The sequence below is a fragment of the Trichosurus vulpecula genome, chromosome 4 (assembly GCF_011100635.1).
Source record: "Trichosurus vulpecula isolate mTriVul1 chromosome 4, mTriVul1.pri, whole genome shotgun sequence".
Classification (NCBI taxonomy): Eukaryota; Metazoa; Chordata; class Mammalia; order Diprotodontia; family Phalangeridae; genus Trichosurus; species Trichosurus vulpecula.
The window spans coordinates 62550937-62578049 of record NC_050576.1 but is presented as its reverse complement, the minus strand read 5'-3'; the positions used below and the strand labels follow the sequence as shown (position 1 = coordinate 62578049).

At 39.0% G+C, this 27113-nt stretch overlaps 2 protein-coding genes across 4 annotated transcripts in view; one reads left to right on the top strand and one right to left on the bottom strand.

The window, feature by feature from the left end:
• The window catches only part of NME7 (NME/NM23 family member 7), a 212146-nt gene that overhangs the window by 182781 nt on the left and 2252 nt on the right, over nucleotides 1–27113 (top strand). For 2 of the 3 annotated variants that reach the window (XM_036753523.1, XM_036753526.1), the window contains exon 12: nucleotides 1072–1217. The exons of the other annotated variant lie outside the window; for it this stretch is intronic. In XM_036753523.1, coding sequence (XP_036609418.1) covers nucleotides 1072–1104 — 33 coding nt within the window. In that variant the 3' untranslated portion in view covers nucleotides 1105–1217. Of the gene's footprint in view, nucleotides 1–1071; nucleotides 1218–27113 lie in introns of those variants that run through there. 3 annotated transcript variants of the gene reach the window in all.
• On the bottom strand, nucleotides 1169–27113 carry ATP1B1 (ATPase Na+/K+ transporting subunit beta 1). Its single transcript, XM_036753527.1, has 6 exons — nucleotides 26404–27113; nucleotides 21400–21528; nucleotides 9999–10154; nucleotides 7902–8086; nucleotides 4701–4781; nucleotides 1169–2603 (listed from the first exon to the last, which is right to left on the bottom strand). Exons 1-6 carry the CDS (start codon nucleotides 26498–26500, stop codon nucleotides 2337–2339), a joined length of 915 nt encoding a protein of 304 aa, XP_036609422.1. The 5' UTR covers nucleotides 26501–27113; the 3' UTR covers nucleotides 1169–2336.

The window sequence follows — 27113 nt, the reverse complement described above, 5'->3', positions numbered from 1 at the left end:
CAGAGGCCATATTTGAATCCTAAGATGTCATCCCCTCAAGCAGCTCATGCTCACACTCATTTTCCCCTCTCAGTCTAAATCTCACACCAAGCCTGTTCTGCTTATTGCTCTGATTCATTGCACATCCAGGCTTCATTTACTCAAGACATTTTGTAATAGTTCAGCAATGATTCACTTGGAATTAGCGTAAAATTACTTTCTAATTAATAATTATTTTTAGAGCCCTAATCTTCTAAATTCAAGATGTTCACTTATATTTTTACTGATGTTTTGACTTAACAGTTTGCTTTATTTTCTGAAATATTAAGATCTCTTTGCAGTTAAATGGTAGCTATTTTCCATTATTTCTCTTTGTTATTTAAGGACTTTTCCATGGAGCAATGTTTTTCTTCCTCTGCTACTAATTTGGGCTCACAATTTGCTGCTGTGGAGATACATGAAGTCTCAGGTGATATTTTTACAAAATAAACAGCAGGAACTGATCAGAGCTCAACATAAGCAAGACTACAAAGTGAAAATTACATATGTATTTTAGCTACTATGTCACAAAAATGGCTGCAGCAATTGTATGTCACTATTGATTAAAATCCATGTAGTATTGTCTCCAAGAAAAAGATGAGAAATGTTGGTGCGTGTCAGTGGGTCTTCTCTTAACAAACCCCATTCCTTCAGGCCTGTCACAGATGCAATGAGGATCCATAGAAGAGGTGACTGTGAAGGCTCTGTAGAAGGAGGTTTCTGTTTTCAGAAATGTAACGTTGTCCTTAGGCGTTTCCCAAGTTGGGTAAGCGAGACTGAAATTCCAGCTCAATTGTGTGAGTCTAGTGAACCTGGAAAATGACTTTCAGCTGACTTTGCCTCATTTAAAAATAAAGCTAACAATTTTTCAGAAAGGCAAGGTAGATGCTTGCACTGACCTATGAACCTAAAGGTAGAATGAACTGTACTAATTTGCCAAACCTCAACCTGATCCCAGTTTCTAAAAACAAAACTACAACCTAGATTTTTCACTATATTTGTTTTAAACCAAGTAGCTATAGGAATCACTGAAAACTTGTGTTTGCCTTTCAGGTCCAATATTTTTTCAAGATCTTGGAAAATTAGCAATATTAGAGATGGAGCAGTAGCAAAGTGGAGCCTGGAGACAAGAACGAAGCACACAAATGAGTAATGTGTTCATTCATTTATTGTCCATTGTTTTAACCTGACTGAATACAAGATCAACAAGAGCACTGTACTCCTGGCATTTATTACATGTTAGAACATAGATTTTGCACTTTAGACAACATTTAACACCAGTCTATGGGGTACTGCATTGCTTTTTATAAAGTTCAAAATAAAGATTTATTTTCAAACAAGTGACTTTGGTTTATTTCATACATTACACTTTTTCTTGCAGAAAAAAATAAAATTGTACAACTGCATAAATATAAAATTCTTCCACCATGAAAATGGTTAAAACATTCATAAAGACACAGCACCAGCGTGTGATGCCTCCAGAGAAAGGAAAAAAAAAGATAGAAAGAAAATATACAAAGCAAAATAATTAGCCCTATCACCAGCCAAAGTGATAGTCGAACCCAGGTCTCATACACAGCTTGAGAACATACTGGAGGACAAGGGAAGAAATGTAGAGACAGCATTCAATACAAAGCACAATACAACCCATCACCTTTTTTTTTTCTTTAGCTTCACTTAAAATTCAAGGGCAGTTTCCCCTCCCCCCCTCCCTGGACCGTCCTCCCCCCTCCCTGGAAAAAAAATTAAAATTAAATAAAGCTAACATCACAGGAAAAGGCTCTATGGAGTGTTGTTAAATATGCTCATAGATGGGCCTTTATCTCTAAAAGAGCAAAGCAAAAATAAGTACCATGCCAGTTTTATCCCCATTGAGTATTTACACCTTGGACAGCAAACCTTGCTCACATAAAGTAGAAAACAGATACAATAAAACATGGCTTGAAAAATGACCAGAGTATGCACCTATAGTACTGTACACTAAATAAAATACACAAGGCAGCAATACTTAGGGGCCAGAAACACTGCTTACTACAAGTCAGTTATGGAATCATAATTTACAGTAAAAATGGGCACGTCCCAAGGCTCAATTTTTGTTTTTTTTTTATTTTGTCATTTACAGTAGAATAAATATTTTGTTGCTATTGCTACACTTTAAATTTACATTCTAACCTAGTAAATGCAGAAAGCTAGTGTAAAGCATATAGATTAAGTGTAGGTCCCATACGTATGACAGTTTGTTCAAGACTAGTAGGTTTTTGTTTTTATAATTTTTTTAAACTTTTTTAAATGGCTAGGGGGGAAGATTGTGCTTGTGATCAGCTGCTCTTTATTTCAAATTTTACATCAAAGCGTCCCTGAAAACGGTCTTTTTCACTGTAGCCGATGTTTTCACCATATGCCTTACACTCCACGCGGATTTCTGTGTCAGTGGTAAGGTTGGTGAACTGCACTGCCAGGAGGGGCTGGAGGTACTTGGGCTGCAGGAGTTTACCGTAGTATGGGTAATATTGCAGTGGAAAACCAGAATAGCCACCCAAGCCAAAGTATTCCACGTTTCCAACTTTATCCTTATCATCGTCTCTCTAAAAAAAAAAAAAAAAAAAAGGACAGAAATTATTTTAATCGTTGGCATGATAAACAACTCCTGCCACCAATGCCATTGCCACTGATACCTCCATTTTAACATCCTTCTGAAAATCTTGGCTCACCTAAACAACCACCCAAAGGTAATATCATTCTCATTTTGCAAATGTGGAAACTGAGCCCGAGGCAGATTTCCGTCTTGCCCAAGCCCACATAAACTTGTCAGGCCAAAGTCCAGCACACTTTTAAATCCCATTCAAGATTCTGTGCCACATTTCCACCTAATTTTTTTTTTAACAATAGCTATTCTCCAAAGTTTAGATAGTATATGAGTGTATGTGATGAATACTAAGAAGGAAAACACTGTATTCTAAAGTGTTCTTTGTGTTCCATGCGCTTGGAATCTTCCCATACATAACTAATCTGTGCTCTTGTGTCTTCCCATAATCCATTTATGAATATGGCAGAACTGAAGCAATGTTTTTCTTCCTCTGCCATTAATTTGAGCTGCTCTAGAGATATGGAAAGTCTCAGGTGGTAATTCATGGAAGTGTCTTTGTTAAATTCAGTATGCTTCTGCTTAATTTGATAGCTCCCCTAATTCATAAAGGCAGTTTAGGCTTTAGTGGGAGTCAACACTGGAAGACACTGAATTGACACACGTAGGTAGCTGCCTCCAGGTCTTCCCCACTGCTGTGCAAAATATATGAACCAGTAATTCTTAAATAACCTCTATGAATCACCCCTCCCTCAAGTGTTAGAAAGGTTCATTGACATCACAGAATATGCCTTCAACGGTACTAATAGTTGACAGCCTTTTGGCTGTCTCTGAGGGCAGTTAAATTGAATATTATCAGCTGCTTTGCCTCTCCTTAGACAGTCATCACCAGTCAAGGCAGAGGGAATCTCATCCTCTTGTCATCTGTGCTTTCCCTATCAAAGCATCACCATTTGAGAAGCAGTATATCAGGAAAATGACAGCTCCCCTACGTCATAGGTCAGGCAAATGATGATACAGAATGACTGAAGGAAATTGGGGGAACCATTAAGGTTTATTTTAGAGTTCTGCTTTTGGAAACCAGAAGGAATATGAGTTCACCACATTGAGCTTTAAACAAATGAAATATTAACAGAATCACTATACCCTTTGAAGGCAATAAGATAAGACTCATCTACCCAGCATCGTCTCCAGCACTTTACAAATGTACCATTGGCGGATTTGGCTGGATACAAAGCTGGAAATCAAGAATTTGGAGCATGCTCCGTCATTCAATCCTTGTTTCTTGCAATTGGTATGAACTAGTTTCTGATCAGAACATAGGAAAATGTGGTCTCAAAGGGAGGAGATGATGACTTGTCCAAAGGGAAATTCAAGAAGTGCTACTTCTGGGAATGCTTGGCAGCGATGGGAATCATCTATAACCTAAACCTCTGACAAAAGTTGTAAGTAGAAGCCATCTAAATCAAACCAGAGATGATGAATGATAGCTGGAGTAAGTTGTAAGCTTGTGCCATGATTCCACTTCTCCCATATGACCTTGGTTTTTCCCTTTAATGAGTGCTCCTGACCTAAAGGCTGCTGGGATACAAATGAATGTTTGGCACTGAAAATTCATTGAAATATCACCTAAAGACTAAAATAAACCAACATGTTTATTTGCTTAGGTTCTGAAGCAAGATATCCTTGTTCCAACTTGGGTTTCTTTAAAAGCAAACACTTGAGATTTTTAAAGAGTAAACCCTGACATCTAAAACTTAGAAAATGAGTTGGACAGGACCTTAGAAGTTATCTGGTTCAAATTCCTTCCTGATTATTGATCTCATTTCATTTTCTCCACCCTGTGACCTATGGAAAAGGCAGTGGCTTGCCCTACGTCACAAAGACAGGCCTAGCCGTGTGATTTTTCTGGTTATATCTGCAGAGGTCTGCATGTCATAAATGCAATTCAACTAGAAACTGTGGTGTAGTGGAAATCAATATTCTATCGATAGAAAGAAGTATATTAGACATTAATTTTAATATAAGACTCTAGTTATTTTATAAATTATCATTCCTATCCCTACTGTTTCCCCAACAATTCTCCCCTTCTTCTTACCTTGCCAGTACAGTGAACAGGAAGGACATATGGATTATATCGTATCAGCAGATCCTTGTCCAGGGAATCATTTTTGGGAGGCTGAAAGTAAAATCCACATAGGCAGTAGATTTATAAACATTCTGAATATCCTCACTTTAGTACCAACAAAAAAATCTTGTCAGGTTGTGTCATCTAAGATTACAGTTGACATGTTGAGGTAGCTGAGGAAAATGGTTTTGTTTTGCCTTCAAATACTTGAAATAGTTCTGACTGTGATTTGCTTAACATGAAATGAGAAGCATTTCACAACACTGAAAAATGCTGTAGGAAACCTAGACCCTTTATCTTGTGTCACTTTCAAACCTAAGATGCGATCATTGGATCATGGATTAGAGCTTGGCAGGACCTTAGAGGTCATCCCCCTCATTTTACACATTGGGAACTGATACCCAATGAGTTCAGGTGACTTGCCCAGAAGCTACACAAATAATAAGTAGAAGAAGTAAGGGGTCAAGCACCAGGATTATAGTTTAGAAGACTCAGAGCTGTAAGGGACCTTTAAGAGCTTCTGGTCATTTTACAGATTTAAAAAAAAAACAAAACAAAACAATACAACTCTGAGTTCCAGGAAAGTACAATGACTTGTCCAAGGTGGGTGGTAGAGCTGGGGTTAAATCCAGGTTCTCTGACTCCAAATCCAGCACTTTACCATCTCACTTCAGACTCTATTCTTGCCAAAAGATGCAGCAGAATCCAGCTGAACCAAAGTCAAAACCCATGAGGCAAAACTTCAATGAGTAGGGCGTCAGTATGAGAAAATCACATTATTAATGCCTTTTGTTGTAAAAGAAAACTCGAGCATTTGTACAGTTGTCTCCAGAACCTTTTACCAGCACTGCATTTAATTGTAAAATGTCAAGAACTATGAAGTTACCAGTCTATTTTCCAAAGGAGCAGTAGACATGCCATGTGACGGTGAGGAAATTACAATATTTTGTTTTCTCTTTCCATCGCAAGGCCAGAAGCAATTAACCAAAAAAATGGACAGATTTATATTTAAGTGGCAGAAGGAACAAGAAAATGGCAGCAAGAAATGAAGTAGAGATAAAAAGTAAAAGCCACTGTATTTTCCTACTGGGGAAAAAAATATATCTATATATCTATATCTATATCTCTATATCTATATCTATATATATGCAATTATCTCAGCAAAGCACGCTACATTGATCTAGCTGTATGTGGGTCAATAGGGAATTCCAGATCATGGAATCAGGTGATAACTCTCACTAAAGTATTTAAATTTCTGGCATATCATCCATCCACTATCAAACAGTATTAGCATAATTTATTAAAATACTTAATGTTCAAGAAGTGATATAGGATTGTAGATTCTGAGGAGCGAGTGGAGTTAGCTATCCCATTCTCATCCCTTCTCCTATTTATCTTTCATTACCACCTGGAGCCTTTATTCAATATTCAGTTCTTTAACTGATTTACATTTGTTAAGTATATTCTGATCATTACTGTCTTCCGCTTGTATTCTGCCATGTTCTAAGCAGAATATCCTTTGGAGAGGAATAAAAAGGGTGATGCAAGGTCTAGCCAACATGAGTTTTGAATTAAATTTCTATAGCTCTTTTTCTTTTTGTTTCTTTAAATTATTCATATATCATATGCTTTATAAAAACCAGTGGCAATCAGTAGAAGGCCCAACATTAGAGCCAGATCTCCGAAATGAAGTGGATTTAATGATATAACAGTGTGTGGGACCAATAACTGGCTTTTAATGGTATTCCTTTATCAGGGATATTCCCTTATCAGAATTCCCTTCCCTTATCAGAATTAGAGTCATCCTCCAATATCATGCTGATGGATACAAATTCAGAAAGGGGAAAAAGCCTCTTAAAGATCTGCTTGAGAAAAATGAATGTTTTTTATTTACGTTCCAAGACTGTTACATTCTCACGGAGATGGAAAAGTACTTAGCATATTTATGCTGCCCTGTGAAATGAAAAGTTACTGTAATTCTACCAAAGAGTCCAAAGTATTAAAGTTCATTTCTCATTTCTTATGCTATTCAATGAGATAATATTTTTTAAGTGCTTACTTAGTGCAGCACCAGGCACACAGTAAACATTTAATAAATGCTTGCTCCATCCTTCCCTTTCTTCTTCCCCCTTTCTAGGAAGGCTAACCCATTATATGTTGCTATGGTTAGTGCCAATAGCACATATCCTTCCTTGTGTGAGCATCAAGGGCTTACCATATATTAGTATTTAGTCTTCATTTTGCTGTGACATTGCCACTCCAGATAAGTCCTTGGATTTAGAGTCATGAGGAAAACAATGTGATAGAATATGAATGGCTTTGACAGGACCAAAAGAAATGATGACAACTCTAGAGATTGTTTGCATTCTATGGGGGTAAACAATATTGCTATGGATCTGTAATAATGTCATTGATATGTTTCTTCCATCAATGCAGGGCCTCATTTTTCCCATCCTGTGTGATTTGTCCACGTTCTCCCTAAGATTACCCTTGGATGATATAGCCAAGGTCCTAGAGACCTTCCTATAGGTCTTTTAAAAAAAAATATTTCATGGTACCAGTAGACCAAGTTATCCCAAGGAAAACAACCATTATCTAAACATGAATACACACTGAGATTTTAACATTAGTGTTTCACATAATTTTTTAAGAGCATAATGTCTCATAAGACTAATGTTGTAAGGGATATTACTGATCATCCAGTTCAACCTCCTCTTTTTTAAAGGTAAGCTGAGGTCCAGAAAACTGTAGTGATTTACCGAAGGTCACACAGCTAGTTGGTGTCAAAGATGGTCCCAGAACTCTAGTTTGCCAATTGTCAGTCAAATGCTGATTCTACCATACCACAATATTTGACAGTCTGAAATTCTATTTAGGGGAAAAACAGGAGGACAAGGCTTAGTTTAAAATCATTTCACTATTGGAAAACTGACAACTTTGGAAAGCAACAGTAATGGCTCTTCCTTAGAGATTACCAGGAAGACAGGGATGTTCTCAGTCATACTAGAGCAAGTGGGCCATACACAAGCTTCAAATGTGACTTCTTCTGGTGGCATAGACAGTCCTTCACATGCATCTGATTTTCATCCTTCCTGTTGGATAGGTTATCTACATCAATAGGCTCCCCTTGGTATCTACATTTGCTTCAGCCTTTAGAGGAAAGTTACTTGCCTTAGGTTTGAAGGCCAGAACTCGGTTGAGTTTTATGATGATGCAAGGTTTGCCACTTGAATAGCCAAAGGTTTCATCCAGTATTCCAGAGCAGTTGCCCAGCCATTCCCTCCTGAACCTGCAGACTTTCTTCTTCCCTTGTTCATTGTTATATTCTCCTCGTTCTCTGTAATCACTTGGCACTTCTAAAACACAAATGTAAACAGAGCCAATAATCTCCCCCAGCAGCACCAGAAGAAAGGGGAAAGAAAAAAGACCTTTACCTACAGCCGGTTCTACTATGATAGGAATATTTCAGATTTATCTTACCAGAGTATCACGTCTTAAACCTAGCATATCATCAATTCATAGCTGAATCATGAATCTCTTCTCTAATGTGCATTAATTTAAATGCAGCTGGATCATTCACTGTCCTGCAAGACAATCCATTTTTTTTTTTTGGATAGCTCTAATTATTTGGGAGTACTTCCTCAAAATGAGCCAAAAATCTGTTTCACTGTAACTTCCACCCATTGCTTCCTAGGTCTGACTTCTGGCGCCAATCAAAACAAACCCAATCCCTCTTCTACATAATGACCCATCAAAGATTTGAAGAGAGGAACCACATCCTGGATACATCTTCATTTCTCCATATTAAATATCTCCAATTCCCTTAACCGATCATCCTGATTTTGAGTCACCTCACTAACATCTTGCTGGACTCACTCCAGCTTGTTGATGTGCCTTCTACAACATGAACCCGAGAACTGAGTATAATATTCCAGAAATGGTTTGCCTTGGTCAGACTATAATGGACCTATCATTTAGACGCTACTTAAATTGTGTCTATATCAACCCACTCAAAACTTTCCCTTCCTGTGTAACAAAAGGATTTTGCCAAGCTATGGTGCAGCATATATTTCAAGCCATCAGCTTGATGTTGTCTGACTGATTCAGCGAATGGTTCATCTTGTTTTTTCTGTTGATGGTTTTTCTCTTGTTTTAACTAATGGACTATTCAACTATTTATACATAAAGCTGAACATGAGATGCGTGGTTTGTCCAGGCCATTAATTGTCTGTCTTAAAAACAGGATCATTATAACTAGTTAGGATTGAAATCAGGTGGCTGAACCAAATATCTCAGACTAAGAGCATGTTGGTAAATGGAACAGAATCCCTTGAACCTGTGCCCTTCATTGACATTGTAAAAGAGAGTCATTTGGTTGTACCTTTTCACCAAACGCTCTCTGTGCCACTACTTTTTTTGGGAGCCACTATAGCTGTGCAAACAATCCTCACTTAAGAAATGACAATTTGCTATTTTTAGGTCATAGTTAGTGCCCCACAAGGGAACATCAAAGCTACAGGAAAGACAATTGAACATAGAATTTGAAGCTCAACGAAAAATGATTCTGTAAGTTAAGGCAAATGTTTATTTAGAAATAAAGCAAATGTTTGCCAAACATGAGCTCTCACTGTTGTCTTAAATGCCAAACTGTATTATCATAGACTGTTAGGAACTGTAAGGAAATTTAAAGGCCATTTAAGCTAAACACTTCAATTTGCAAGAGGGGAAACATAAACAGTCAAGTTAACTTGTCCAAGGTCACAGCATCATTGAATGGATGAGCTGGGACCACAATTCCCAGTCAATTGGTCATTTCACTATACAATACCACTTTCATTTTATCCACTAAGAAATGACTTTAGACTTTAAAAATTCTTTCAACTATGACAATTTAACAGGAGATCTGATTGATGGCCTATTTATAGAAGTTTAAGAAATTCCTTTTATGTAATCACACTATATTTCTCATCTAATAAATCCTATAAATCAAAATTAGTTCTCACTGATGTGACTAGAAAGGTGTTCAATTTTTTTAACAGAATTAGAAGAACTGGCATCAGGTAGATCTTTGAGAGTGAAAGTTTCTTGGGTGGGTCTGAGAAATGGCAGATTAGAAAATGTATACTCAAAATGGCTCAACATTTTTCACAAATAGTTCAAATAGTTTATCCCAGTGGTCATAAGGATCTCTATGTCAATCATTAAGCCAACAAACAGAAGGGAGAAAATGAATCATCAACCAACATCGAAAATGTAAAAGTTACTTACCACCACAGTCCTCAAATTCTAGTTCATCCTTCTGGGCTACTTCTGTATACTTCTCCAGGAATCGATTAAGGCTCACCACATATGCACTAAAGCTTGGGGCATCACTTGGACGAAAGGAAATTTCAGTCTTTTGGATCTGAGGGACCTGTGTCAATCCTAGGCCGGTGAAGGAAGGTTAAAAAAACACACAATAAAAGCCATGAGTAGAGAGGCAACTATGAACTTAATTAAAAAATATACTCTCTGTACCAGAAGATTTTACTTTGTATAAATCCTTCCTAGGCTGTAATTCCATCTTTTCTATGAGACCTGTCAAACTAGCCCCAAATGTGCTCCCTCCTGCCTCTGAATGTCTATGATGTATTACTATGTGATCTTGTCCTTGGGGCTTTAGCTTAGCTGGCATTGAATCATTAGGGGTGTGTGTGTGTGATATCTTTTGTTCCACAGTCCCAAGAACACAGTAGATGTTCAATGTTTGTGGACCAATACTTAATGAAGTTAAAACAACCTCCTTTTAGGTTGTAAGCAGGAGTATTGATCACATATTTACACTAATGCCTTCCAACCAAGGTATAGCATGAATTGTCTCAGAGAACAAAAATGACATTTATTCTTAATTTATTAGGCCCCATTGAGCATAGAATTCAGCCCCCAGGCTTATACTCTCAAGAACTTTGTAATGGCATAGTTATAAGAGATTAAGTTATCTTATCCATAAGTGTTGTGGAACTGGACATTTGGAGGGAGAACAGAATATGCTTCATACTTTTTGGAAGGAAACATGGGTCAATAATTCTGGAAATCAGAAACAACTAAGTTCTAACTGTACTTTTCATATTGTCACCATTTTTTGCCTGTTGTCCTGTATAAAGTTCATCATCACCAAATATTTACTAAGGCTCTTGCCATCCAGAGATGTAGAATCTAAGGCTAAAAATACTGCCATAGCCATAAAGGTAAGAAAGCAGTTGAAAAGGCTATTTCTTCTGAATATAGATAATGGATAAATCCATCTTGCTATATGAATATCAGCTATGGATAGAGACTAGGTTAAGGTTTTAAAAAGGAATTAAATATTAAAAACAATTAGGATTATGGGAGGAATAGATTAGAGGACAAGGAATGGGAGTACATTGAATTTCCACTCAGAAGAAAGGGGACAAGTTAGATAATGAAAAAGTCTACTTGAGAAGAGAAGGGATGGACAGAATGAATGGGTGAAGTGTAGATCAAAGTAAGGCAAGTGAGATATTCTAGGGCTTTTTGTAGGGTTGCCAAAGATAGCAATTGGCAGTAATGTTGGGATAGGCCAGAAGACTGTGCTGGACATAGGGAATCCAGTGACAATGAACTTACAATAGTTCATGCAAAAGACATATAAAAGTGGACATAGGAATAGATGATGATGATGATACTGACTTAAGATCTTTTGGATAATATCCTCCCTGGGATGGGGAAATCTAAGCACACCACAGTAAGCCAATGCCTCAGAAGGAACAGAAGCCAGAATGGTCTAGGTGAAGACTATTCAGTCAATAAAATCTGAGAAGTGCACATCAGAAAGCTAGCATCTTTTCAAGAAGTATTCTTCTTTCTGAAACTTGGTGATGAAGGGCTGGAGAAAAATTAATTGTGTGTTAAGTAGAAGATGCAAACAGATCCATATCAGAGTGGGGTGACTGGCCTAGCCTGGGATTTAGGAAGCTATGGAAAGCAGCAAAGAATCTATCTCATTTACTAGAGTGGATATCAATGAAACTAGAGAAATAGAGTTCAAATGAGCTGCAGTGAGTATGAAATTATCATGCGGGGAGTCACTTCAAAGTAGTGTTCCTCCACAGTTTTTCAGCAGTATAGGCAAGCCCCAAACATGATAAAATTTATAAATAAGATAGTTTGGAAGTCCAGAAAGTCTCACTACCAAATAAAGAGGAACCAGTGTTAAAAAGCCTCAGGGACAGTTGTATTAAACATTAATGATGAAGTCACTATGGTTGGAAAACAGGCTTTCTGTTTTCTGATTTTTTTTTAAGGATACTAATTCCAAATTCACAGAGAAAGACAAAATAGGTAACCTAGAAAAGGCAGGTTAAAATAGTCTTCTGCTAACCAAGATAAGGAGGTTAATGCATTAAGGAATAAGCATGTGAGTCCCAATCACATACGTTCCCAACCTCTTCCCAAGGCTTATTAGTGGTCACATGCCTGGTCTACATCCTATGACTCGGCTCTCAAATGTGACTTTTCCCACATAATCATTTGAAAACAAAGGAAAACAGAACAAAAATTACTTACCTAGGAAAAATTTTAGAGATGTTCTGCATTATGTTTCAAGAACTTAAGATGCATAATAAGCTCATTAATTAGCTCATTAGCTCCCAAATAGTACATTCTGCTAGGTGACCCAAATCAGAACTCACTGCTGCCAGCCACTCTCATTCCAAGTTCTGGCCTTTTACCTACCACGGTATCTAAGCTAGTGACAAGTGTCTGTGACTGCTAAGTATCATAGACCTCAGGGAACACAGTCAGGAGTAACTGGACACACAACTAGGTAAATGTCACATCAGCATGGCATACCAAGACCCATCACTGCTAGATCTCCAGAACCTTTGATGAGATGAGAGATCTTACTAGTGAAAATGCAGGGAGGTATGAATACAAGGCACTGCTGTGCTACAGACAAGTTCCACAAAATAGCTCTCATGACTGCCACAGGGGCTATACCAGAGGACTTGAAGGGCCCTCCCAGTTCTAGTTCTGTGATCCCACGGCTGAATTGGGTATGCTACTATATGAACAAGACTACTGTGAATGTTAAGCTTGGACTACAAACTTCTAACCCCAAAAGCCTGTTTCTAGCAATGAAAACTATTTATGAGACCGTAGTTCTGATTTCTATCATGGCATGCAGAAGGAAGGGGGAAAAAGCTACGGAATCTACTAATAAGCTGCCAAATGGCCAAAGCCTCCTTAGAACCCACTCGGTGTCTGTTCTTTTCCTTATTTCCTTGCCTCACATTTCTGGATTGTCTCCTTTTCTACTTCTACTACTACCTATGATCATTCAACAGTCTTCTCCCCGCCCTGTTCTCCCTTACTCATTCAGCACTTAAGCAGGGTGTCTTAGCTAGGAGATAAGCGTTTTATATAGTCATTCTAAACAAAGAAGAAAATTCCAAGTCTCAAAGGTAATTTCTCAAAAGTATCAAATATCTGTGATTAGATAAGCTAGATGTTTGTGTGAGGGACACTTGAGAATTGGGGGGTGGCAGGTGTTGCTTTGAGAGAAGGGATTAATATGCATGATACCCACATATCAAAGTTCTTTTAGTATTCATGAAAGACATTTGGATTCCATAATTGGCCTTCCCTGGAGGTTCAGATAAAATCATGATTGCTTTATTGCAAAACAAATTTTCCATGTAAATAAGAAAAGCAGAATTATATTTTCTCCCAAAGTTGGCCCTACTCCATCAGAGATCCTCTGACCATTTTCAACTATTCACTTCTCATTCACTAAACCAAAGAAGAGAAGTGTGTGTGTATGTATGTACGTATGTGTATGTACACACACACACACACATGCACACACACACACACACACACACCTTGAACTGCCACACCTTCCAAGAGCCACACAATTGTTGACTTCCTTCTGGAAGGTGTGTGCAATATTGTGGTTCTCATTAATAATTCTTTTCAAACTCAATTGGATACTTCTGGTTTGTCTCCCTTTACTGCTTGCCCCTTTAAGTTGTTACTTGTAACCTGGGACAAGGATGAGCTTTGTTTCCAACAGTCCCTCCCAGCAGCCAAAGATAGCGGAACATCCGTTCTGAGGTTTGTGGCTTCAAGTCATATTCCAGGAAGTGGCTTAACCTTTTCTGTCTTGAAATCCCTTTGAACCTGAATTCAAATTGATCATAGTAGGCTATATACCACTTAACTATGTTAACAGTTTTGTCTTCAAACACTTTGAAGAGTGAGAGAATCCGCAACTTCTCAACCCTGCTTCTTGGAAGCCCTTGGTTTCTTTCAAAACTTAGTTCAAGAACCAGCCATCTTCTGTATGAAGCCTTTCCTGGTCTCCTCAGCCTTCTCTCCCCCATAAAGTTATCTTGTATCTATTTTGCAAATACTAATATATGCCTGTTGTCTCCTTGAGTAAAATGTAAGCTCTTTGGGGGAAGGATCTTGAGGATCATTTCACTATTATCTTTACTTAATAAATGTTTGTTGATTGAGACAAACTGAGACATTTGGAATTGTAAATACAATACTGAGTTTTCAATGAATAAATTAAATGTCCACAATACATTAAATACTTAATAAAATATCTTGGTTGGTAGAAAAACTAGCAATTCCCTTCAGGAGAGGGAGAGCATGTGATAAGAAGAGAAAGTTGTATCAGAAGAAATAAAAAGAACAAAGAACAAAAGGTTAAAAAGAAGAAAAGAAAAAACATACCACATTGTCACCCATGCTTTGGTTTGTGAGGGCTAGGAAGTTATAAAGAAAAAATGGAGGGAGAAGGAAGGTTTCTTAGGTTAGAAAAAATATCTTTTGTTTCTAGTAGCCTTCCTCATACAGTAGCAAGTTGGCAATTCTTGGGATTATTGTATGTATCATTCTGTATTGTTGTCCTTTTACAATTTCATTCCTGAACACAGCTACCCGTGCACTTAACTTATCACCAAATACCTTAGTGGACACTAGTTTCTATACAGCCTTCTAGAAGTATACTAATATAAATAAAAATAGTACAGAAGGCAACCAACTTCTGATAAAGTAAAAACCATAAGTATATAAGAACAACACTGCAATGTTATCTGACCACATATATGCTTATATACGTGCAATGTCTTTGCTAACCATTTTAATCATTTCCTGTTAGACTTTTGCTTCCAGTTATATTAATTGTCAACAAAGTTTTAGAACTTTGGTCATTTGGCATGAAATCTTACTGAAATTTCAGGGTCTGGATTTGTTTATCCCAGTTTATGTAGGGAACATACATGCAATAAAGCAACCAAAGTGCCTGCCTAGGATTTTATGGAAGCTATTTGAAGAATTTAAGAAAAATCCTACCCACCCTTTCTGGAGCCTTTCCTGGGGTTTGACTATCCTAAGTGGAAGTTCTTCCTCATAGCTCTCCTAAGTCACTCATGCTATAGGCTGAAGTTCTTTCTTCCTCAGGCAGTTATGCTGACCATTTGTTACTGGATGTTTTTCCTTCCAGGTGATTTTGTGACAAGTACTTTGATTTTCTGACACAAATTACCTGGCTACTTTATATAATTTATCAGGAAAATGGTCTGAGGGATTTTGCATAGTGCCATGAATATTATCTGGGTGCTACAAATGGCAAGCTTTAAGATCCTGTATTCTTGATTTAACAAAGAGTGCAATTTTATGAAAAAAAGATATAAAGCAGCAGTAGCCTAATAGTTTTAGCAATAGATTTTGCTCAATACCAGATTGAAGAACAAAACCTACAAGAAAGAAAACAAAGAGAAAACAATTTTTTCAATACAGAATGGATTCATTTACTAAGCAAATAATACCTTGAAATGAGACTCCATATTGATAAAAAAGAAATGTGATGTGGTTTGTTCAAGCATTTAGGTAGGTAAATGGATACTTCTCCAGATGGAAGAGCCAGGATGACTCTTGTCTCTCCCTCTTTTTCCCTCCCACCTCCCTTTATCTCAGCTAATCTATAGTCAGGCAGAAGCTTATATCTGGCAAAAGTATTTTTTGATGGACAGTCTCAGGGACGAAGACGTATTGGTGGGGAGGGGGTGTCTTCATTACTGTCAAGTACTGTTTGGCTTTCCTATTTGCTCATATGACATGATCTTGGAAAGCAAGTTTTGTCTTTGGATCCCAAAACATTTTAGATTCTTAACTAATGGCCCAGAATTCTTGAGAAAGAGAGGCCAGTATTGTATCCCTATTTTTAGAAACCAAGGTAGCTTTTTCTGCTGCTCACTCCAGCAGCAAAAGTGACGGTTCAAGGCCAGAGAGGACAGTGGTTGAGCCCATTATGAACTCAGACTTCCTCATTCCAAGATCATCACTCAGGGAACTTCCTAAAAGAGTACTAGCAGCCCCTTGTTCTTCCTCAGACATAAAATGTGTGAACAGGATAATGTTCACACCCCTCCAGGATTCAGGGTGTGAAGGGAAGAGGCAGCTCACATACTCTGGCTGAAGATAATTGAACTGCCCAAATCCAAATCAATAGATTCTAATTGGAGTAGACATGTAGTTCAGTGAGATTTCAAGACTAAAAAGGAAGCAAAAATTGTAAGAAAACTGTTGGTCATTTTTAACTTCCCTTTTGAAACCTACGAGGAGAAGAGAAGACAAAATGAGGGTCCTCTTTGTCATCAGTGGTTTGGCAATCCAAAATGTTAATGGAAAGGACTCTTAAATTGCTGTCCTGGGAATTTTGTGGGCTGAAGTTTAGCAGTATATTGACATTTAAACCATAATATGACATGAGTATTCACTAAGCCCTGTGTAGAGGGGTTTGAATTGTGAAAACTGTCAAATTAATATATTTAAAGAGAAGAAATATTTCATAATCGAAAGGGAAGAATTTAAATAAATTTAGAATGCTGATGCCATTACAATCTACTAATTTCCAGGCACCCCAAGGTTCCCCTCCCTCCCTAACTCTGGTTACAAGCACAGAGCATGGTAGAATTTAGTGTGTTTTATCAGGCATTCTAGACTCAACAGAGAAGACACACAGAGACACAGACAGACAGACAGACAGACAGACACACACACACACACACACACACACACACACACTGTGCAAAGAAAAGAAGAATGTACTCATTTGTTACCTGCTTAGCAGGAAGCATGTAAGCTTGGAATCTCCCCTGCATCTAGTGATTGACATACAGTGACCTGTCCTTTCATTCCACTGTGGTTACATGAGCTTAGTGAGCCAATGAGTATCTGTGAGAAAGCTATTTCACTGGCAGATGAGTGAGCAGAAAACCATTTAAAGACACAGGGACTGCTTTTAATCACCACTCTAATAATGCTAGCCCATCTGATATAACTGTCTCTTTCAAATTCAATTTTCTAGTAAGATGAGTCAATGCAAGGCGACTTCCTTTTTAACTACATTTAGTGATATCAAAAGTGAAATCAAACACACCCAATAACTTGATTGACAATATTCAAGTGATGAATGCCCAGGAAATCTGTGAGAGAGAATTTTTGAAAATGTAAAGGAAGAGTGTCAGGAAAATCAGAAGATCTTAAACTTAAAAAGGACTTAGACCATCTTAAAAGTTGGATTCATTTTTACAAAAACAATCTGGCTGAATGACCATTACCCCAGTAGTCTTAAAGAACAGGGCACTTAACAGGAATACAGACAATACCCAAAGGTGAAATGCTGTGTCAGTAGCTAAGGCTGGATGCAGCCTGCTTTGGGGGATGTCTTACTACGGAACTAGAAGTACCCTTGGCATTGCAATCTGGTCCTTTACCTCTTATTAAAACCTAAGAAAATCAGCTCTGCTGAAGGCTCCACAGTAATTAAACTAGGAAAGATCACATATACAGCACTCCACATTTTAAAATCCTTCTCTTTCTTTGACTATGTTACCACCTCCTTCAAGACCCTTTCCCTGATGCTCTTTCCTCCCCACCTATTATTGAAAGTGATGCCTCCCTCTCCAGATTTTCTCAAGAGTATTTCATGTGGACCCCCTTTCTTTATTATTATATTTATTAGATTTATTGGGGCTTGCCATATCCCCTCCCACATCCCCTGCCAAATAGAGCATAAGCTCCTTGAGGGCAAAACCAGGTTTTTTTTCTTTTCATTTTTGTACTTCTAGTGCCTGACAGAGCCTTGCAAACAGTAGGCACTTAATAAGTGTTCAGTTTGTTGAATGTATTATTTCATACTCCTGCGCTACAATTTTTCTCATAAAGAGCATTATTTCAAGTCATTTTTGTCCCCCTTTCCAGTTTTATTTCATCATCCAATCCATCCCCAGAGGTGCGTAGTAGTAGCATTTCAGCTAGGCAAACACTATAGAGTCATTGACCCATATAAGCCAGAAATGCACCAAACAATTGCTGTTATTTAATTAGGATTTTACTTAAATAAATAAATCTATAAAATGTTCCAGGGTATAAAATGCAGATAACAACATATCAAATAAGGGTAAGGCTAAACTGTTATTAATTCCCCCCAACTCATTTTTATTTCAGAATAGCTAAAATTTGCATAGCACTTTATAATTTTAAGATGGCTTTTTCTTACAAGTCATTGCAACTGATCATCACAACAACCTTGTGATGTAATATGTGGCAGGTATTTTATCCAAGGCTTAGGGCAAGATAGATAGCTAGCAAGTGTTGCCTTAGAACTAAAACTTAGATAACTCTTTGTAGCTCTTAGCATCCAGGGTTCTTTCCAATATATCATAGTGACTCTCTTCTAATAATACTGTAACTACAAATAAGAATAATTAGCTTTGTCTCGCTCACGCCAATTTATACCATATATAAGGAACAGCCAATGCCATTGGGAAACCAAAGCTCCCTCAAAGAGGGTATAGTGTTGAATGGTATAGTGGAACTTGAATGGACTTGCAGTCAGAAAATCTGGGTTCAAGCCCCAGCTCTGCTATGTGTGACCCTGGGAAAGTTACTTTATTCTACTTTGGGCCTCAGTTTTCACACCTGTAAAAGTAGGGGCTTTATTCATCTCTAAGGTCCTTTTAGCTCTAATATTTTTTGGTTTGACCTGAAAGCTGCCAGAAGAAGGCAGTGTCTAGTGTGGGAAGGCATCATACCACTGAATGATGACCTCTTCTGGTTGATCAAGCAGTACCATTTCTTGATAGTAAGAAATTTTGTCCAGCTTGGTCTCCCTTAGCAGAAATCCATCAACATTTAAAAATGTTTATTGTGGTTCTTAGAAGCATGATATTATATTATTGTATTGTAAAGAACTGCATAGGTATCCCTTAAAAAAGTAGGGGGCCAAGGGTGAAGAGGAAGGAAAGGAGGAGCTAAAATAAATGAAGAAGCTGGTGGACAGAGTGGAGAAAGGGCAGGGTTTCTGAGAAGCCCTTTTCCTGTGACTCAACCCAAAGGACAGGAATGCATATTTCCATGATGAGCCATTATCATTCCTTTAGAGAAGTGAGGCTTTGTCAGGTCAATCCATCTGCTTCAGGGACACTAAATTTAGGTGTTAAGAACTTGTCTTTTGGAAAGGGGCCGGGGGAGCTAGTTTGGAAGAGAGACAGAAAGCTTGGTGTGTAAGTTATGGCCAAGGTCATTGGTCCACAGAAACACTGCACATTGTTAAAGTACCTAAACCCGTGACGTCTCATGTTTAAATTAGATTTCTGCCAAAAGGAATATCGAGGTAAATTTATACACTTTGGAAGAAATTCTAAAAAGCTTATGTATCCAAGAGTCATTTTTTAAAAAATCAAAGTAATAAAGAAAAAAAAGTTTGACTTGGTGGTGAATTTTGGCTCAATTAGCAGCAAAGAATTAAATAGTAGCACCATTAAGCTAAAATTCCTGACCAAGTTTAGCTTCATGTATAAGAATCGTTACATGGTTTCATTACTGAATAATGGTTTATTGAATGATGGTGGGGAGGGAAATAAAAGGGTCATGCAAAATGAAATATGTTATTATTAACACCACAAATCGTCATCATCATTACCACAACCTGAAATTGCTAAGAGTGAAAGCAACAAAATATATGGCATACTTTATTTGTCATGGAGTTCATCTTGTGTAAATCAGCTATTTTATGATACACTGCAGAATATCAAAATGTTTGTCTCGTATTTGATATACACTTCTTTTTTGCATGTATCAGAAAGTTATTGCATAAGCCAGTGTGTATCTCATCCACAGTATTTTCTTCTCCCTGTCTGTCTCAACGTCTTGATTCAAAGTTAGCCCCATTGGTAAAGGGCTTTGGTTTTTTATTTTTTAATCTTATCAATCTTACAAATCACTGGAATCAAATCATCTGGGAAGTCTGCTCTGAGCAGGGCAATAGAATTTTCCATCTGCAAAAATATTAAACTGGTTTCTCAAAGGGATTGTAAGATTTTTATTTCTCTCCATTTCTCACAAGGAAGAGGACTCTGATTTTGCCAATTTTCTTCTGTGAGCTCTTTTGAATTGGATAGAACCTTAAAGATCAACTTCTTCTTTTGACAGATGAGGAAACTGAGGCATAGAGCTATTAAATACCAGGACTGAGGCCACACATCGAATGTCTGAGCAGGCACTTGAACCCAGGTCTCCTGATTAGCAATCCAGACTTCTTTCCACTATACCAAGCTGTTTTCACATCCAAGAGCCAGCTGATATGACAGGACTGGGGCATGCAGTATGGCATTTGATCTAAGCTACTCAGTGCCATGCAGACACCCTCAAGATTGTCACCTAAATACCACTGTTATTAAAAGTGCCTGAACCATGTTCCAGAAAAAGGAGAGAGGGGACAACTCATTACTGTGTCACTGTAAGGCAGCTTCAAGGTCATTTGTAATGTGGGAAAGCAGCAGTTATAAGACTCCTCCTCCCCTTTTTCCAGAGTCCTTCCCAGAAGGCTTTTAGCAAGAGCTGGGTAAAATTAAAGCCTGCTGCTCTAATGCTAATTAATTGATCACCTCTACTCCAATACCAAAGGCAGTGAGGTCTATACATATAGCTTAGTTTATAGCCAAAGGCATTTAACAACTACTCTGGATATATGCTGTGGGTATGGCATTATCAAAACGGTGGGGAGTTGGGGAGTGGGGGAGAATAGCAGTTATGAGTGGAGAAAGGCCAGAAACTGCTTGGCACTTTATAGGATACTCATCCTTTCCACCCAGGATGTTCAAGTGTCAAAGGAGAATAGATAAGTAAATCACAGCCCACTAAGTGATGGAGAATATCAACATTCAATAAATAGCTTAGATAGACCAAAGCCTGAAGAGAGAGGTTGAAGTCAAAGGTTCAAGGTCAAAAAGTAAATCAGAAACAAAAAGGAGATCTGAAGCCAGAAACCCCAGCTCCCAGCCATTGTGGTAACTAATTTTTAAGTGGTTTACTTACTTTTTTAGTTTTCAATATTTGTTTCCAGGTTTGAAAGTGAAATATTAAAATTATTAAATTATAATGAAAGAAGCCAGAGGTGTTTCCTCCATCCGTGTACTACAGTGGTTAGATTTCTCTATCCTGGGAAGTTAGACACTGCAGTACAAGCTGATCACTTTCTAGCAATGAAGCTTTTCTCTTTCCCCTTTCCAGAGGTCATTAAAAAATTACAGGACTTAAGAAAATAGTTAACTCTGCTGTACTAGAAAACCGAGCTTGGTTGTGTTTGTTTTACCTGGTGGTGCTACTCGATCCTGATATTTAGGTTGGAATTCACTGATGGTGAGCAGCATCACTTGGATGGTCCCAATGAATATGCCAGCTAGGCATCCATAGAATATTAGATAGAAGAGGAGGATCTTAACTGCAAAAGAACAGACAGAAACACAAACGCTTTGATGCAGTCACATGTCTCAGAATGCAAGTCTGATCACCAGCTGATGAATGGACTTCCTCATCGCCCTTCCACCCCTCTCCCACTGAGGTGACTGTGCCAAGAGAGCAAAGAAAAGAACCAACGTTCTCAACTCATTCTAACGTGGGGGTGGAGGGCAACATGTTAAGGGGGTGGGACCATTGTGACTGGGTGAGCCAGGCAGTTGATTGTAATACCATGTCTATATGAGGATTTGTAGGAGACGCTCAGACGGGACTGGACTCATCTTTGTTCTTCGGCAATTCAATCATTTAATACCTTAAATAAGAAATGCCTATCTTTAAAAGTGGCTATAATAAAAACCCAGAACTAGTTTTCAATGCCAGAGCAATATCCTTCAAGTGTGATGACAAATCTCCCAGAACACACTTCAGTTTTCTCATGAGAGTGGTTGGACTAAATAAATAATCTCCAAGATCTCTTTCTCATCTACATCTTCAATCCTATGTCTTAACTCTCCTTGTTTATTAAATATGTATCTAATATTCCTTCATGCTACAAGACTATATTTGAGAATCCATGTTTCCATAAAATTAAACACTGCTTCAGCTTTTAGGACAAGGGTTCTTAGCCTTTTTCTTGTATATCATGGACCCAAAGACACAGAAAAATCTTTTTAAATAGATAAAATACGTAGAAATACAAAAGAAACACAAAAGAATCTATTATGTAGAAATATATGTGTATGTACACACATAGTATAAATATACATGTGTATTTATATATAAATATATAATCATACATTTTGTATATTTATGTTATATATGCATAAATGAATATGTATAGATGCATATACATATACCTATACATAAAACAAGTTCATAGGTTACCAGGGAGTTATAAAAGCAAGAATATAGAAAGATCCAAGAAAGCCCAATTCTAGCTTCTTCAAATATTACCCCCCCACCATTAATCTGTGTTACCCACTATATGTAATGTCCTTGTGCTTCAAAGGGCCACGGTAAAGGGGAGAGGAACATCCATGGTGAAAGGAGCCATTATATTTTATATAACTGTCCAGTTAATAATAATAATATTGTTTTTAAAAGAGCAAGAAATGGCTTCAGCATTTTTCACCTTTCTTTTTCCCAGCAATTAAACAGTATGGAGGTCAAAATAGCTTCAGAGGCAAAATTGAAGTACATTGACTGGAATGAGGCTATCAGTTACTGGTTTACAAGGATTATCTCCACTGATTAACTGCATAGTAACATGCTGTACTAGGCATCGCCAGGCAGTCTGCAGTAAGGCAAAGAAAGCCCATGCCAAAAGACTCCATGCTAACAGGGAAGTAGTAATAAGTGAGAAAAGAAGGGGAGATGCTAAAGATGAAGGAAAGAATCAGCAATAGAGTGTCAGCAGAGGGTCTACAGGACTTCCATTAGTTGTGAGCGTTCCATTAGTTCTTTCCGAGGACAAAAATCTCAGCTTCATCTCAGGAAACAAAAATATGATTAGAAGGCAAGAGCGAATGCTTGCTTCTGTGTTGTTTTTTTTTTTAAGCTGGCTTTCTGTAGACAAGAAACAACACAAAAAGTAATTTTAAATTGCTTCTGAATCCAAAAGGGGGTAATGAAGAAGAGAGAGACAAATTCCACTCTAGCACTCTAAGGGTTAAGCCCAGTATTCTGTATCCAAGCAGCAGTAGGCAAATGGTAGTAACATGACGTCAAGAGAGATTTGGAAAATTTTTCCAGGGAATGCTCCTAGGAGGTACAAGGAGAGTTGGTGTAGCCAATCCTAACAAGATGTCTCTCTCTGCCTTTTATTTTTTTCCCCTCTCCCTACCTACCCCATTTAGCTCACCTCAACATAGAATTCTTAGGGAGGTCCCACTTACCTTTCCCTAATATTCAGGGCACAATATTATTCATTTAGTGGGATACAGATACCTAATGGTAATAATCTGCCAACTAGGCACATAAGCCTTCTAGACTGAACACCTCATCCAGTCACGTTATAAGTAAAGCAATTTACCTCAAGAACAAACAGGCCTTTCACATAAAGTTGACTGGATACCCACAGAGGAATAAGGAATTCTTGTCTTTTAAGGACATATTCTTCGGCAGACTCTCCTGCCTGCCATAAGGGTACTAGATTATAGTCCAGCATGTAGTCCTGATACCTTGAAAGGAATGTCTTCAGTGAATTACTCAGGAGGGGGCTGATTCAATGTGGGTGGGGTGGGGTCGGGGGAATCAGACCAGCTGTGGTTTGTAGCAGGAAAAATAACCAACAGAAGCTTTTGAGGAGGAAGGCAGAGTGCCCTTCATGGGCCTTAGGCCATTGGTGATGATAAACTAGCATCTGGCCTCGGCTTAAAAAGAAAAAAAAAACAACTATCCGCCGTGTGTTTATTGTTATATTAATAGAAATAACAAAAGCATATGATGATTTAAGGGGTCCTTTCCTTTTGGTTTGTGTGATTCAAGCACATGAAAGCCACCTCTATCCATCTTGGTGAAAAGCTAGCTACAGGTAAAAATGAGCCAAGGGCATCTTGTCCTCTTCCCAAGGGCATCCATGTTTATTTAACCAACAGCTTGAAAAGATAGTTTCATCTGTTTAAAGCAAATGCCTCTTTTTCTCACCTATCAAGGAGGAGAGGGTTAAATTGTCATTTCTTCTTCCTCCCCCTCCAAAGGGAATAGAAAAGATTGCCTATATATATATACATACACACATATATATACACATACATATGTATGTATACACACACACATTTTTTCCAGCCCACCCCCCCATCTAAAACATGGCTTCAACTAATGCCATCGATAGGTATATGTTTATATCTATATCAAAGTGTATCTTCTAAGATGATTTATTAAAAGCATAGGATTATATAGACATATACATATGGTGTTGTTTTCTCACTAGGTTGGTTTAAAGGATTAGCAATTATAAACCATATTACCTTCTAAATCAAAATTATTCCAAGCAGAATCAGAGAAATGGAATGAGGAAAAATAATATATCAGTGGGAGGGTAAGGACAACCACAAACTTGTATCTTGAAAATTCACAGATGTGCCTAGAGAATCTGCTGCATTTTGTGCCTGTTTTGATATTCCTCAATGGGCAGGTATATGTGCCTGTCTTCCTAGGAAGACATGAAAACCAGGGAAGGGAGTCGCCAGCAAGCAATGGGGAGAAGGGCTGGGTTAATCTGTTGTGTACCTTAGCAGCCTCACTCAAGTTACATCTAGTTGCTAGGCAATGGCCCTTTCAAGGAGCTGTTCACCATAGGCTTTCTTGATTCTTTTCAACCTTACCCTCAGTTTTCTCTGCCAGTTATTTGGGCTTTTCCTTACAAACTGAGTAAAGAAAAAGCACAGCATTATTCTCATTCAGGTAATCTACCTTTTAGTTCTCACCAAAAGAAGAAAAGAAAAAGCCAATGCCTCAGGTCCTACATTTTCTTTTATCTAGGGTTACCCATGTTTCATTGTGGCACCTTGGGACCAGGTTTCACCTTGACTAACCTTGGAGTGTGATGCATTATTAACCCTTTGCTTTCAAACTAAACTTAAGGGAGACCTACTACTGGCTGCATTCCTTTTTTAAATGGTCTCTTCTCTTTTCTTCCATTTCAAAATGTCAGCCAAGCATCTTGTTTTCCTGACTCATTCTGCTGCTTCATCCCACAGATCCTCCCATCTAAAGACACTGCATCAGCTCCTATCAAGGGTTTGGTGGTGGCAGTGATGCTGATGATGTTGGAGAAGGAGGGGGCAGTGATGCAGGAGGGGGGAGTTCCCTCCTTTGCGCCCTCCCTCCTATCTGGGCCGCAGTCACGACTCATAGATTTGACTACAACATGCCCTTCAAAATGACCTTTTTCAAAAAAACATGTCACCCTTTCCCATAGCAGAAGGAGAAAGGTATCTTATTTTCATAGAAAACTGCCTATTAGACTTAAGCAACAGGCTAGCCATACATTTACCTGTATTAGACTTAAGGAGATAACTGACATACATATATAATAAAAATATGATCCTCTACTGTCTTTATGGTTATTCCCTAAACAAGCTTTTCTCTAAAATCTACCCAAGATGCTAATTCTGTTCGCATCTATTTAACCTTTAGAAAGAAAAAAAATCCTCCATAATCCCATTTCAGAGTCAAGGTTCAAATCAGCGTCCTGACATTAAGAAACCCCTGGGCTGTAAAAGACAAGGGCAAGTCATTGGGGGGAAGCCTGTAAAACCACTATGATGAAAGACTGCAGTATGGGCTCTCCATACCGTCTCCCCTACACCTCCTTCCCTCTTTCTAGAAGCACATTTCGAGACTGAAGGAAGAAAGATGTTACAATATACTCTCATACCTTAAAACAGACACTGCATTGGCTCTAATTCTCTATAGATGCTCTGTCTAATCTCAGTCTTTTTGGGGAGTGTGGGTGGGGGGAAGGGAAGCTGGAGGGAACATTCAGCGCTCTTGGGTGCTGGGTTATATACATTAGGAGAGCATGCAAGGGCTCCTCGCTACCATAGTTTGCCGGTTATGATGATGGCCACCAACTCCCCTTGGCTCGCATGCTCTTCCTCTCCGCCCCCCCCCCCCCGCCCCAGCTTTCCTTTGCCATTTACAAGCGATGACAAGTCGGGGACTGGCAGAATGGCCGTGGCTCGCAGCAGCTAGCTCTTCGCCTCACGCTCACCCAGTTCCAACCTCTCCCCCCGCTTCCCCTGAAAGATGCAGTGCGGGGTTCGCAAGTACTAGCAGGGAGCCGGGGTCCTGAGAGCCGCAAAGCCTGCGAGGGGTGGAGGAAGGGACGCGGGGGGGGGGGGGGTGTACTTACACCAACTGCCGCCGGTCCTGCCCAAAAACTCCTTTTTCTCCGAGTTCCAGATGAATTTCTTCCAGCTCCCCTCTTCCTTGGCTTTCCCGCGGGCCATGGTGGCGGGTTGTCAGCAAGCTTCCTTCGCAGGGAGACTGGGGCGTCCCCCCAAGCAGTCCTTTCCTGATGCCTATCGGACCTCAGAAGCTGAAGGTGCCGCCGGGTGGTGGCGATCCCTGCCCGCCTGGTTCCGTCCTCCTCCACTAGGCTCTCTCTTCAGCCTGGACGGACGGACTGACCGACAGACTGCGCCGCTGCCGATGCGGCTCAGACTGCGAACGAGGAGGTGGAGGTGCTCAGCAGTGCAGAAGCCGAGGCAGAAAGAGGGGAGGAGGGAGAGAGAAAGAGAGGGAGGGAGGGAAAGAGGGAGGGAGGAGAGGAGGGAGGGAGGGCTGGACTCCGGTGCCCGGCACTTATTGGTGGGCGGATGATAGCTCTCGGTCTCTCTTTGGTTATACACGCGCTCTCGCCCTCTGGGGGTTTGCTACTTAGCAAACAGCCGCTATTGAGGGTGCCCCCACCGCTGTTGGAAACGTGCTCTTTCCCCCACCTCCTCGGACCCCTGCAGAAGTTGGGGCGGGGGGACGATGGGAGAAAGAAGTGCGGTCGGGCTGACAGACCGACAGGTTGGCCAGAAGACTCACGCTCGCCTAATGGAGAGAGATAGGCTC

What these genes read in the sequence shown, in the direction of transcription:
- ATP1B1 (XM_036753527.1), bottom strand. Translation starts at nt 26,500, where the DNA reads ATGGCCCGCGGGAAAGCCAAGGAAGAGGGGAGCTGGAAGAAATTCATC. An exon ending in CAGGACCGGCGGCAGTTGGT is followed by an intron (nt 21,529 to 26,403) that starts GTAAGTACACCC and finishes GTTCTTTTGCAG; the next exon opens with TTAAGATCCTCCTCTTCTAT. An exon ending in GGATCGAGTAGCACCACCAG is followed by an intron (nt 10,155 to 21,399) that starts GTAAAACAAACA and finishes TCACCGGCCTAG; the next exon opens with GATTGACACAGGTCCCTCAG.